Here is a 14836-nt window from a genome sequence, read left to right as displayed (position 1 = left end):
CAAATGGGTTCACACCACCACCTATTTGCTAAGTTCATAGGTGATTTTGCCAACAAATTTCCAAATTCAGCTTACAGATTTCATGTGCAATTGCCTCAAAATTATACAGATGATGGCGATTTACCATTTCTTTGCAACTTCAATCATAAAAGTGTAAGTCATTAAGAATGTCAATTTCACCTATCACTGCTTCTTTCTGTATTTGAATAAATTCCAACTGCAGTGCTGCTTGTTTGGAGGATGTTGTTGTCAGCAAACAATAATTTTAAATCTGTTGAAACATGATGATTGCTACCTTTCATTATTTTTTTTCTTGGTCTCTAACAATCGAATGAACCTTTAAGATTCAACATTTCTCCTTCTTGAACTCCTTACTTTCACAAAATTCTTCCTGAAAAGTTTTAATTATTTATATTAATTCTGTCTCTTTTATTTTATAGTGATTGGTGGTGAGATAGCTAATTTTGCTGCCTATGCATTTGCTCCAGCAATACTTGTAACTCCTTTGGGAGCTCTGAGCATTATTGTCAGGTGTGATACTGGATGGTGCTTAGAATTCAAAGCAGAGAATTACCTGACATATTGTGTTACTAAATTTCTCATTCATGCAGTGCAGTGCTAGCGCATTTTGTTTTGGATGAGAAATTGCACATTTTTGGTATCCTTGGCTGCATTCTTTGTGTTATGGGTTCGACGACTATTGTTTTGCATGCCCCAAAAGAGAAAGATATTGCATCAGTGAAGCAAGTGTGGAGCCTTGCTACTGAACCAGGTAGGTTATTTGGCAAACAAAAATTTGATCCCCCTGGGAATCATCCATATTTATTTTGTTTTCTGTGCTGAAAATGACATGTTGTATGACAAGTTGACAACCTTTGAATCAACTTGTGCCTTCTTGGAGAGGTGAACTTAAAATATCTCATGACTTTTTTCTTTTTGAAGAGAAACATGGTCAGCCAAAATATCTTCTTGATAAGTTTCTTTCGTGATACAATTGCATTATGCTATTGCACATCATTAGTCTTTCTAGTCATTTCAAACTAATAATCTTTGATCTACAGGTTTCATTGCCTACACCTGCGTGGTTGTTTTCTTGGTTATTTTCCTAATCATCCAGTTAGCTCCACGTTATGGCGACACACATATGGTAGTATATATTGGAATTTGCTCACTGATGGGTTCTCTTACGGTATGTTAAAAAGCTTACCAAATATAATCTAGGTAAACTTCATGCTCTCTTGATTTCGAATGTTCATTTTAACAGGTGATGAGTGTGAAAGCATTGGGCATTGGCATAAAGCTAACATTTGAAGGAAAAAATCAATTTATCTATGCTCAAACTTGGCTTTTTGCTGCAGTTGTAGTTATATGTTGTCTCTTGCAGTTGAACTACCTAAACAAGGTAATTGTAATATGCATGTTGGAGAATTCTTTTTAATGAGTACAATGAGGCATATGACGTTGACTTTGATTATTCAAACTCTAATGATTTTAATTCTCATTGTGGTTCTGACTTCCGAGCATTACTTGGCCATTCCTGTAAGTTTTTTGAAGCATAATAACTTACTCTATGAGGATTCAGAGATTAAAGTGCCTTGGGTATTTCTTGTAATTTGGCAGAGGATGATTTCACATTGTCTTGTTCCAAGTTGCTTCGACAATCAGATAGTTTCTATTCCATTGCCATACCTTTCTATTTGTTTGGGCTATAGTGAGGTCAACTACAGGATGCATTGTGCGATGATGCATTGTGCGATAGTTTTCCTATATCTGCATTTTCTCAGAGCATAAAAATCTTTCCCTTCTTATGCTTATTTAATGCGTAAAGTCTCTGAGAAAATCGTCACATCACCATGCCACTTCTGTTCTTCTTAGAAACTTGACATGTATTTGCTACTTACTGGAGGGGTAAAATGGTTCCTTTCCTAATGAAAATGTAAGGTGATATTCGAAAATTATGACTGGTTCCATCATGAGATACCAAATTAGAGCTTTATAATGTACAAAATTTGAGAGTGTTGTTGCTTTAGACAACAACATATCATCTTCATAGTTAGGACTCAGGATAAGTATGAAACCCTATAGGTAACCAATGACCTTTTGTGCTCTAAAAGATAAAATACATACATGAATATCATTGTACATGCACAGGATTAGTACACTTTATAGAAGAGAGATGCATGGTAAGTTCCAAACAAGGTGCTACTAAGCTGTTAGCTGATCATGTGTAGATCTTGTGTATTACTATAAGAGGACTTCTTAGTGCCTAGTTATGATGTAAATTTATACCAGTCATGAAGTTACCATTTTGCTGTGAAGTTATTAGTTAATAATTAATAATGACATTGCTTCCTTCAATTATGCAGGCATTGGACATATTTAATACTGCTGTGGTTTCTCCTGTCTACTATGTGATGTTCACTACTTTAACTATCTTTGCCAGCATGATCATGTTCAAGGTAATATGCTAGATTGAAATTTTAAATTTAATTTTTATCTCAATAGAGTTGTTACTTTTTCACATATTTTGTAGTGCTCAATCTTTTAGTTATCCATATGAGAACATGGGAGCTTTATTAGTGAAAGCTGGAGTTAAGAGTACCGCATCTTAATGTTGATAGCTGTTGCCATTTTTATGTCGGAGAAAAAAGAAGAAAAGAAGAGTGTTTCATCTTCAGTCATTATTTTATCTTATCTACTGCCCTTGGTTATATACTGGTCTGTAATATGAATTTATGCTTAGCACTTCTTTATCATATCTACATGAGAACCTTCTTCGAAGAAACTTCAAATTAGTTGCAACTTGCAACCATCTTTAATCTTCTATGCAGCATGTAAAACTTAACCATATATGTGCTTGCTTAATCATTGAGCTTATTCTGATATGAGAACAGTTGGAGAAAGTTCTTTGAATATCTTTTTTTTCCCTAGGTTCTCTAAAAAACATAGCAGTTGGTGAATTTTTAGGTTCATGTAAATTACCCTTTTCTTTTATTAATAAACATGTCTTTATGTTGGAAGGATACTTCCTGAAAAAGTCCTCATTGCCTATGAAATTTTCTGGTGCTATTAGTAATTATTGCTGTCTAGTAATTTATTCCTATGTGAGTGGATGGAAGCTCCATTGTTACAAATCAAATCATGTGCTGTCTTTAGCAATTTGCTTAGTGATATTTGGACATGCTTAATTCATTCTCTTTGATTGTAAGTTTGTCTCACTAGTGGACTACTGTTGAAGTTTGAAGCAGTATTTTGCATACCAAACCATATTGGCAGTATGGGGAAAGGTATCTAGTGTGGCGCTGGTATGGTATGCAGTGCCATACACCCCTGTATTAACACATTCTCCGACTCCAACAGCATATCATGTGTTTATGGTATTGGTACAGGTGTTTACTATATAGTATCATACTGCCTGACAAGGTACTAGTATGCGACTAGGTATTGAAACTTAAAAATCTGAAGATTTTGTCTAAATTTAATTTCTTTTGTTAATGTATAATATAATGTTTGTACAACTAGTAAACTTTTAATTTGGGTGTCCTTAGTGTTTTCATATACATGGCAATGTTTCCAATTGTGACCTATGGAATACCTGCTAACTGTGGCCAAATGTCAAATTTGTTCAACCCACTTTTATTAGGTCTTTTTGAGAATTAAAAAATTCAAACAAAAGGTAATGTCTTCTAGGGAAACTTCCAATATTATCTAATTTCATTCATTTTAAAGATAAGCAGCCTATGGCTGTCAAAATCATTGCACATGAATATGCTGTGTTTTCCTTCTGTGTATTATTCTTTTGAGTTTGGATGCTTAGTGTAAAGGTCTAAATTTGATGTAATTCCTTTATAGCTTTAAGTATTTGATATTAAACCAAGGTCTGCTGAACCGGTACCAGGACCCATACTGATCGGCGGATGGGTTAGTATGGTACCAAATCGGTACCATACCGACACATGGTACGGTAGGGCATGCTAGTACGGAACCGGCACATCTTTTTTTTTGAATTTTTCAAGTTGATTTAATTAATAATCAATCTTTTTAAACTTTTTCAATGATCTTAAGTCTAATTTAATATTTTTTTGATATTTTTTTGATGTTTTTATGATCTCAGTTTAATCTAAATGAAGCATCTTATTGTTTTAAAATGATACAAATCATAAAATGCTTCGTGAGATGTTGCATACTACAAGAAGCAATATAAAATATCCTCAAATCAAGTAGTGAGGTGAAAAATATAAAATAATACAATAATAATGAATATTTAAAGTACAACATACATACCGATATCTAAAATCTCATCGAGTAGCGATGCCTCTCATAGATATTTAGATCATTAGCATAGTAAGGAGGCATATCAGTCCACTTTTCTAACTAAGCGGCATTGTAGTCTTATATGTTCATACCATAAGAAATGCGCTCCGGGTTATAAGCACTCTCGGATCTCTCGCTGAAGCTCTAGCTCTGAGATGTCCTCTAGCTGATAAACTGACTGATAAAATGGTTGTGAAGGGGCCCATATGAATAATCCTGTAGCAAAATCCGACCCATAAGATGCTTCGGACTGCGTAGGGTAGTAGCCATCGCAAGATGCCTCAGACGTACCATATTCATATCTGTATTCATATGGGTCAGAGGTTGCTTGTGGCTACGGAAATATGATCTAGTATATGACTTGGAACTTGATACGTCTATATATCCTACTCCACGTGCAAGGTCATCTGTAGCTGCATCTTATTCTCCTGAATGATCTTGAGAAGCCTGTGTTATATATACAATCGGATCCTGGTGGACTCCACTAGATCGTGCACCATGGTCTCTATTCTGTATAACATGCGTAAACTGAGACTCACCGGTGAATCGAAGACCATCCTGTGGCTGTGTCTGAAATAGTGGTCTCATGTCCTCCACTTCCTCCTTGGCTAGCAAATTTATGACTACCAGAGCTGCTGCTCCTGGTCTTTGAATCTGAGTGAACTGACTCCTTCTCGACACTCTCTATTGGTGCTGCAGGTGCCTTTTGTTTTTCTTTTTTGGTATGCTGGACAGCTGCCTTCTTACCTTTCGTGCCACTCGCTGCCTGCTTACCCTTTGTGTCCCTCTTTGCTTGGCTATGTTGAGACGATATATGTCGCCCTCGTGACAGAGTTGACTTGGTCACGTAGTGGCCTTGTCTAAGCATCTCTCGATTATATCTCTAGGAGGATGTCTCAGACAAGGAGTTGTGGAGCTTGTGACTGATTAGCTGGAAGGAAAAAAGGTAGAAAGCTCTCTGCCACTTGCAAACAACATCATTTAATGAGCATAGAAAGGATAGGGGAGAGGGCCTGGTTCAGAACCAGGTCGACTCAGTGGGAACCGAACGGTTTGCACCGAGTTCGAGGAGAACTGGCCAGTTTCGAACGATTCTGGCCAGCTCCATCCGGTACAGTATGGTTCGAACTTTTTTCGGCCGGTTCGGAGCCTGAATCGACTCCATTGGCCGAACCGACCTGGTTTCTCAGTGGGTCGGCTTGGTATGGGCCGAACTGAACGGTTTGGTCTAGTTCGGCAATCCTTGCATTAAACCCTCATGTACCACAAAATTCACCACCATTTACAAGGAACTATGAGCGATCCGCTAATCTATTGTTATTGTCCACCACTGATCGAATCATATCTCCTCTTCATGCTCGTACATTTTTTCTGCAGTTAGTCATTAGAGTCCATTGCCTAAATTGGTGACCTATTGCTGCTCTGATGTCAAACAAGACATTGGAATCCAAAGAAAGCAATAGAGATTTGCATAATTTCAAAAGGCATTCATCCTACTTTCATCTCCAATAGGCATTGCATGATTCTGATGATATGATGAAACTTTAACTAGGTCAGTGTTTTAGCCAATCTTTATAATTGAAACCACTAGAGGAGTTGAGCTAATTCATTTATTATCTAGTGTACTTAGGTTTCAAGAATATGAGAGACTGGGATGCATGAATTCTTCAAATTACATTTGATGTCCGTAGTTGATATGTATTGGACCCTAATACTTGTTGGACACATATGAATATGTCTCAGAAATTTATTTTAAGCATCCTTTTCTTAAATTAACAAGGATTCTCTGATTACTTCCAGATACATCCAAGATGCACATAGAGACCTCTAGAAATGTGGGTGATGTGTTTTCTTGCCTGATGTCGATGTCATTACATGGAGTATGAATTATGGTTTATAAATTTGAGTGTTGACTAAATGCTGGAGCATGTAGACAATGTTATTTTCTAGAGTATTGGCTGATTTTGACCCCTTTCAATGTCTATGTCACAAGTCTACTATTTTACCACAAGTAGACCAAATCGATCACATGGATAGAGATGGGCACTGGGCCGGGCCGCCCACGGCCCGGCACGGCACGGCACGAAGCGGGCCGTGCCTGGCACGGCACGAAGCGGGCCGTGCCTGGCACGGCCCGCCAGCTACAGTGCCGGGCCGTGCCGGGCACGGCCCCTTTGATAGGGCCGTGCTGGGCTAGAGGTTCCTGGCCAGCGGGCCGTGCCAGGCACGGCCCGCTTCGGGCTTGGGCCGGCACGGCCCGGTCTAGGCCCGCGGGCCAAGCACGGCACGGCCCGCGGGCCAGCACGGCACGGCCCATAAGGGCCTGGGCCTGGCTGGCACGCGAGCCTGGCACGGTCCGGGCCTGGGCCCGGCTCGGCCCGATAAAATTTTTTTAATAAATTAATAAATATTGAACACTAAGAAATCTTGATTTATGAATATAAAGCCACCTTAATGGTGGGAGGTTTGGCATAGACCCCTACCAGTTTATTAATTTAAATCAAAATGGTACATGAAGGGAGGTTTGGACCTTGGTCTGACCTCTAGATTCTAGAATACAATAAGAAACTAAGAAAGGGCCGAGGTTTGGACCTTGGTCTGACCTCCAGAATACAATAAAAATGTACAATTATAAAAAATTAAGAAATCTTACTAATCATCAGTGATTCAGTGAATCAGTCTTCAGTCTTCAGTCTTCAGTCTTCAGTAGTGTTTGTATCATCATCATCAGAGGATGTTGTATTATGTCCACCTTTATCTTGAAGTCTTGCCTCAGCATCCAGCCAATCCTTGAAGCAGAGAAGCATCTCCACCGTTTCGCCCGTCATCCTACTTCTCTTTTCGTCAAGAACACGCCGACCTGCACTAAAAGCGGATTCCGATGCTACCGTGGACATCGGCACAGCTAAAATATCGCGTGCAATTGCAGACATAACAGGATATTGATTTCTAACACTCTTCCACCAAGATAATACATCTAGATTCTCTATTTGATTTTCATCATATGCAGACTGAAGATCATTTCGTAAATAAAATTCTAGTTCACTACTTAAAGATGAAGAAGATGAAGAGGAACTTGAAGCATGTGTGTGTCTTCTCTGTGCAATGAATGAAAAAATAGATGACGAACGAGAACTACTAGAAGGAGGAATAGAGGTTTGTATTTGTGTTCTAGATCCACGAATTTTTTCATCATATATAGCATAAATATCATAAAGAAGTTGTCTTACCTCATCTTTAGCAGATTCAGCATCTTGATTCATATTTTCAGCGTATGCATCAAGTAAAATTAGCACGCCATTTAATTTAACTCTAGGATCAAATACAGCAGCTAAGTTATGCATAGGACATATCCTGTCCCAATACTCATTCCATTTAGATTCCATTAGGTGAATAATAGGCATTAAAACATCATCATATCTATGTTCTGCAAATTTTTGACTAATTATATATGCTTGTTGTAAAAATGAACATGAAGTAGGGTAATAAATACCAGAAAGAATATTGGTAGCATTATAAAAACTAAGCAAAAAATCTTCCAAAATTTTTTCTTTATTCCAATCAGTTTCAGTCAATGTAAATCCTAATCCACGATCATTAATATATGCACTTAATAAATTTTTATATGGGTATGCATCATGTATTATGCTATATGTGGAGTTCCAACGAGTAATTACATCAAGTTTAAATTTTTTAAAACGTTTACCATGATTTATGCATAATTTCTTAAATTCTTGAAGTCTTGATCTAGAAGCATGAATAAAAGAAACTGCATTTCTAATTTTTGAAATCACATCTTGAATCATGCCCATGCCAGCTTGAACAGAAAGATTTAAGATATGACATGCACATCTAATATGCAGTAAATTTCCATCTAATATGGGATGCAATGAGTCTTTTAATAATACAACAGCAGAATTATTATTAGATGCATTATCAAAAGTAATAGACATAATTTTATCATTAATATTATATGAACATGCAGTTTGATAAATTATATTTGAAATTTGTTGCCCAGAATGTGGAAAATCAAAAGCACGAAAAGCAAGAATACGTTTATTTAATTGCCAATCATTATCAATATAATGAGCAGTAATGGCAATAAAACAATTACTACCTACAGATGCTGACCAAATATCAGAAGTTAATGAAATTTTTACATTTAAAGTAGAAAGTGTTTCAATTAAATTTTGTTTCATTGCTAAAAAATTGGTCATAGCTACTCTTCTAAATGTACGCCTACTAGTTCTTTTGTAAGCAGGTTGTAGGTTTAATTGAACATATTCTTCAAAATTAAAAGATTCACATAAACTAAAAGGTAATTCATCCTTAACTATCCATTTTACAAGTGCTTTTCTTTGATTTTCATGATTATATGCAAAATTACCTACAAGTAATCCCCCTTGTATATTAAGGCTACTTTGAGTTTGAGCATGAGAATCATGCATCCTATGACTCTCTTGATGTCTTTTTAAATGCCCTGTTCCCCCACTACTACTACAACTATAAAGTTTGGCACATTTTTTACATTTAGCTTTCCAGACTCCCTCAACCATAACTCTATCAAATTCATTCCATACAGTACTAGTCCTCTTACGAGAAGAGGTTTGACCTTCACTCGGTTCACCAGTTCTAGAGGAACTAGGAACAGGGGGTTGGGGATTAGTTTCTTCTCCCTCAGAAACAGGAATGCCAAACTGACTTTCCTCAAAAGATGACATATCTATGATTAATTCAAAAAATAAAAACTAACCGCAAGGAGGAATTGAGTAGAGGGTCGGAGGGCAGAGGCAGAGCCGAGATTCCGAGCTTCCTCTTGTGCTCTCAACAGAAGCGACCTTCTCTTCTCAACAGGAACCTCCTCTTGTGTAGCACTTGAACAAACTAAAAATTAAATTGCTAGAAGAGCACTTTGAAGAGAGAAATAATAGCAGTAGAGAAGGAGAGAATGAGAGGTTTGGTGTGGTGAGAATGAGGGAGGAATGGGCTATTTATAGAAGCCAAAAAAAATTTTTTCCCCAAAATACCCCTCAATTCAGCCGTTATTGGACTGTTGGGAGGGGTAAAAGGGTCATTTTCACGAAAATAGCCGTTTCCAACGGCTATTTTCACTCCCCCTCTCCAGACGGGCCGTGCCAGGCACGGCCCGTCTGGAGCCGTTACGGGCCGTGCCAGGCACGGCCCGTTTAGAGACGTTGCGGGCCGTGCCTGGCACGGCCCGTTTGCGCCCGTTACGGGCCGTGCCTGGCACGGCCCGTGCCGTGCCTGGCACGGCCCGTGCCGTGCCGTGCCCGGCCCGGCCCACCAATAGAGGGGCCGGGGGCCGGGCCGGGCTGGCCTTCCGTGCCTCACGGGCCGTGCCAGGCACGGCCCGCTTAGAATTTGGGCCCGGGGGGCCTGGGCCGGGCCGGCCCGGCACGGCCCGTTGCCCAACTCTACACATGGATAAGGTTAAAAGGGGTGAGAAATATCCATATCCCAAATCCACCCATTTTCTTTGTTGGAATGAGTTTCCAATTTCAATCTTACACCCTTTCTTATCACATTCTCAATTCCAATCCCTTATCTCATTGGTCGTAGGCAATATTGACTTGCTCTTTTCATATAGGATAGAGATAATACATGTCAAAATACATGAAGCTTCAACACTAATCCAATGAGTTACAGAGGAGAGATTGTGCATATGGACTATTTCCTTGATTCTAGATATCAATGATGGCCATTGTGGCAAAGATAAACTAGAAATTTGGCAATCCTAGCATTAATAGTTGCAGTGAAAAATGAGAAGGGAGATGGGGTTTGAGATTGGAAAAATCCATTGCTATTTAGGCTGAAAGGGACTAGTCTTAGAAAATCAGATCTTATATATATGTGTATAGTTTTTCCGGTTTTAACTTTTAAGTGTTGAACTAGGTAGTTGACACCTATTAGACCAGGAATTGATGCAATTGAATCACCTGGGTGAGTAAATCAAATGGATTTTCAATTTCCCTGGTTTTCGTTAGAACCAACCAGAAATAACTGGTGGGTGGCAAGATGGGTAGATAAACTCGTATGACCGGATTAAGTTTCAAAACAATGATGTTGACTATGTTATTGTTGTAACTGATTATATTTTATTTTTTATATATACAATAACAATATATTTATTTATGGTCATATCCTGGTCGTACTCATAAAATATCCTATTTTTCCAAGATTTTTAATATCAATAATATCTGCATTATCCATTATGTCATATCCAAGCTATGTCCATGCTTTACAAATGAGGGAGCATCAACAACTTTATTAATGGTTGATCCCTTTGCAAGCCAAATTGATTTGTTTATGATTTTACTACTTTTCCTTTGACACAACCAAGACCTTGGACATCAATTTTATGTGGTCTCCAGCATATTTCCCCCTTTGAGTCTTGTGAATCTTTACAGAGTTTCAGCTCTTACAAGTGCTAGGTTTTGGTGCATTGCGGCCCTAAGATTCCCTCACTAATTCATGTTGGCATACAGAGCTTCTCGAAGCCTTCAATCATATCTTGATGTCTTTGTTAGGTGAATTTATATCAATTTTCCCAATACCAAACCTTTGGTGAACTTTTTGTGGCCTTCTCTAGAGAAAGTTTTAGTCTTCTTTTATTCTTCTCCTTCCAAGTTGTTTATCACTCAATTTTTATATTTCGATATTTAGTTCTTTTTCTTGTTTTTGGATTTTGGGATTAGTAATTGCTTTCTCATCTGCATATAAAGGAAGTTTGGTGCTAGGCAATTGATGACTACCCATTATTGGAGAAACCTAATTTAAGGATAAACCCAATCTGTACACTTCTCTGATTTGCAAAGTCTAAAATAGAGGATGTCGATGGACTCCTCTGACCTCACTATTCTAGGAGTACTATATCCAACGTCGGCGGAACCATCCTAAACCATCTAGTTCAGGGTATATCGAGCCTTAGCAGTGGCAAATCAGGATGGTTCCAGCCTTCACATTGAGTAACTAGCAAGGGAGGGGGAGAGGGAGAAGGAAAGAGAGGAAAAGAGGGAGAGAGGGGGAGACAGAGAGATGCCAGGAGAGGGAGAGATAGGGAGCTCGGAAGCCCTCCTCTCCTCTTCCGATTGTCTACAAGGGCCGTTGGACGGATCCCCTGTTTCGTTAACAGGGGCTTGGCCCCATGTTTTAACTTTTTTTCTGATCTTTGAATGAAGTCAGCACACTTTTCACCGGAAGGACATGTGTGAAGAGTGAATGATGTAGATTTTCTCTATGGTATGCGCTTTCATGTTCCCATCCATCTAGAAACCCAAGTGGGACACCTCGATCCAATTTCCAAAGGGCTCCAGCTAGGTCTAGCATAACCTCAAAGGACAACTCAACCTTTAACCGCTAGAGATTTGTATAACGGTTAGAGCCAAAATCGAGAGGATCTTGACTCTTAAATCATAAAATTCAAAATTTTTTAATGTTCCAAGATCTTGTCAGTACTATTAAAATCAGAAAATCAAATCTTGCCTATTGAACAATTACATTTCATTTTAAATCATTAATTTATGTAAATTATTTAAAATTATTTAAGATTTTAGATGATGGACTATAAAATCTCAATTGATATATTTATGGAATAGTATCAGGAAATCTATAGAAGAAGATGGAATGTCCTGTGCCTATTGTACAACCCAACTTCACTTAAAGAACAGCAAAAAAATTAAATAGATGGGACCAAGCCCTTGTTTCATTTGAAACAGGAACTCTACCTAGTGGCCCTTGCGGATGACCGAAGGAGGAGAGGAGTGCTTCTGAGCCCCCTCCCCCTCTCTCCCTCCCCCTCTCTCTTTTGGCCGAGCCTTTGTTTCGTTCGAAACAGGGCTTTACCTAGCGAGGCTTGCGGATGACCAGAGGAGGAGAGGAGGAATTCGAAGGCACTGGTAAGGGGCTCAATACCATACTGTACCGACACAGTGATAGTGTGGCACCGGTAAGGGGGCTCGGTACCATGACGGTGTACCTCGAATGTGTGAATTTGAAGGCTTGATTGTTAGTTGGTCAGTCGATCAAGATCATTTCAAAAGATTGTTATTCCAAATCTGATTTCCAAATTATTTACGAACAAATTGGAAGCCCTCTTTGTCCACTAATTGACTAGTGCAAGAAGTCACCATATCTGGGCCTCTCTTTTGCCATCATGGCCACCCTCTTCTTCATTTATCTTTTATTAGCCAACACATCCACTCACTATGTTTGGGCTTCTTCTCCCTCTTTTTTCAATTTGTTTATATTTTATTTATTTCACTTCCCGAAACACATAACGAACAAAAGTTTAGGGATAATTTATGAAGCTTTAGTTACCAACAAGGATTCATCATGAAAGTCCTGCTATACACTCATTTGGGCTCTCCCTTGTCCTTCCACGATGTAGATTTACATAACATCATGAAAGTCCTACCATACACTCATTTGGGTTCTCCCTTGTTCTTCCACCATGCAGATTTACATAACAATTCTACATCTCCCATCTTGTTGTTTGATAAACTACCATTCAACTACTCATATGGATGGTTTCTTTTCTATAGATCCACAATGAAGAAAATTCTTGGACAGAATCTATGCTTTATTTTGTGCTGCATGTGACGAAAAGTTGGAGCTAGTAGTTTGTAGGCCTGGGAATCATTCTAATATATTCTAGAAGAATAAGCCTGTAGTTATTAGCTATTTTTTCTTGATCAACTTCTTCTTGCAAGAGGACTGCATAGGAGAGCATTAGTCCTTAAGAAACACAATGGCAATTCGGAATACGTTATGGATACTCACCAATTAAATGTGAAACTGAAATTTTGCAGTTTGATCACTTGATCACTATCTTTCAGCCTCATAAGTCTTGTTCCTTCTCAAAAAATATTTTCTTTCCTTCTTGATAATGCTAATAAACCAAGTTCACATAATATGGGTACTGCAACTTTCGACTGGTGAAACTTTCTTTCCCCATTTCATTTTAACATTGATCAAGCCCTGATTCAATTAAACTTAACAAGATTAGGATATTCTTTGCACATTTATTTTCCTTAAGATTGATGGTCAATTCTTTTTGGGTTCTTTTTTCCTCAATATAGATGACTTCAAGTTTGCCATGCATTTAAATACCGTGATTTAATTGAGCCATTCCTTGTGATATTCCATATGGTTATTGCGTGATTCTAAAAAGCAACCAAGGTTTGCCATATTGGGTATATTGTATTATACTGGTATCGAACCAGTACGCAGTCTTGTACTATATTGCTACTCAGTCTGCTTCGCGTCTTGCACCATATTGATACTCGGCATGCCTCGTATCTTGTACCATACTATGTACCAACATTGTAATAGGATGGTACCGGTATGGAGTCTGGTGCCGAGATGGCGAATCTTGGGCAAAATAATGATTTGAGATCAATTATGCCATATTCAACTATTCATGGAAGTATGGAACCATAAGGGCATGTTATGCATTGAAATATTGAAATATTGTAACTACGAAAAGATTTACAAAGATTTCAAAGAGTATAACTTACATATAGTAAGGTTGGAGGAACCGTCCTGAACCGAGCGGTTTTAACCATTCTGAGCCATACCGGTGGCTCACGGGTATGGTTCCAGACTTCCAGCAATGAAAATAAGATCCGATACCGGAGCTGAAAGAAGGAGAAGGAAAGAGAGAGCGAGCGGGGGAGGGAGGGAGAGGGAAAGGTTGGGATACCAGCGGAGGCTGTGGGGGGCCGGCTTTGCAATTTGCCAACTTCACTTAAACATTGCAAAAAATTTTAAGCTGTGGCCGGACCCATGTTTCGTTTAAAATAGGAGAATTGATCGCAACCTTGCTTGCTGGGGCCTCCGCTAGCCTCCCTCCCTCCCTCTCTCTCTCTCCCTTCTCTCTCTCTTTTTCTCTCTTCCACGATACTGTGCCCTCTATCGGTACAGGCTCGGAATGGCCCGTACCAACTCGTGCCACTGAAAAATCGATATGGTGCTTGGTACCAGTTCCTCTGACCTTGGACATACACCATTCAAAAGAATAGAAAATATAAATGACTACAATGTCACGACCCCCACCTCGCTTCCGGCAGGCGGCCGCGACGGTCCTAGGGTGCGGGTAGGCATAAGACCACCAGCCACCACGTAGAACCCTACTTATCATAATCATCAATAAATTCCTTAAAATTTTGGCATGATATATGCACAAAATAATCACCTTTTTTTTCTATATTTACCTGTCAGGATATATCAATACATATAACAGCTCTACCTGTCAGAGCAGCAATCACATAACCTGCTATAATATAAACCTAGATAAGATATCGTAATACATCATCACAGGCACACAACTGTTCTGCACATATATATATATACCTGCTTTCCAATCCATCCATGGTCAACCCATATCCACAATAGGATCTATGACTGTAACTATACACTATGTACAACAGAAAGTTTATATTATACCAAAATGTATAAACCTCTATCTACATTATACTATGGAGCGGTACAACCAGCAGGCAAT

General features: G+C 38.8%; 1 protein-coding gene across 3 annotated transcripts in view; it reads left to right on the top strand.

The window, feature by feature from the left end:
• LOC103707132 (probable magnesium transporter NIPA2) overlaps positions 1-14836 on the top strand; it is a 36862-nt gene that overhangs the window by 10191 nt on the left and 11835 nt on the right. Inside the window, exons 4-9 of one of the 3 annotated variants that reach the window (XM_039131052.1) lie at positions 441-531; positions 612-772; positions 1062-1189; positions 1265-1402; positions 2367-2459; positions 2534-2880. In XM_039131052.1, coding sequence (XP_038986980.1) covers positions 441-531; positions 612-772; positions 1062-1189; positions 1265-1402; positions 2367-2459; positions 2534-2548 — 626 coding nt within the window. In that variant the 3' untranslated portion in view covers positions 2549-2880. Of the gene's footprint in view, positions 1-440; positions 532-611; positions 773-1061; positions 1190-1264; positions 1403-2366; positions 2460-2533; positions 2881-14836 lie in introns of those variants that run through there. The other 2 variants (XM_039131053.1, XM_039131051.1) reach the window with 2 other exon arrangements.

The sequence above is a fragment of the Phoenix dactylifera genome, chromosome 10 (genome assembly GCF_009389715.1).
Source record: "Phoenix dactylifera cultivar Barhee BC4 chromosome 10, palm_55x_up_171113_PBpolish2nd_filt_p, whole genome shotgun sequence".
Classification (NCBI taxonomy): domain Eukaryota; kingdom Viridiplantae; phylum Streptophyta; class Magnoliopsida; order Arecales; family Arecaceae; genus Phoenix; species Phoenix dactylifera.
This window is presented reverse-complemented; position numbering and strand designations above follow the sequence as displayed.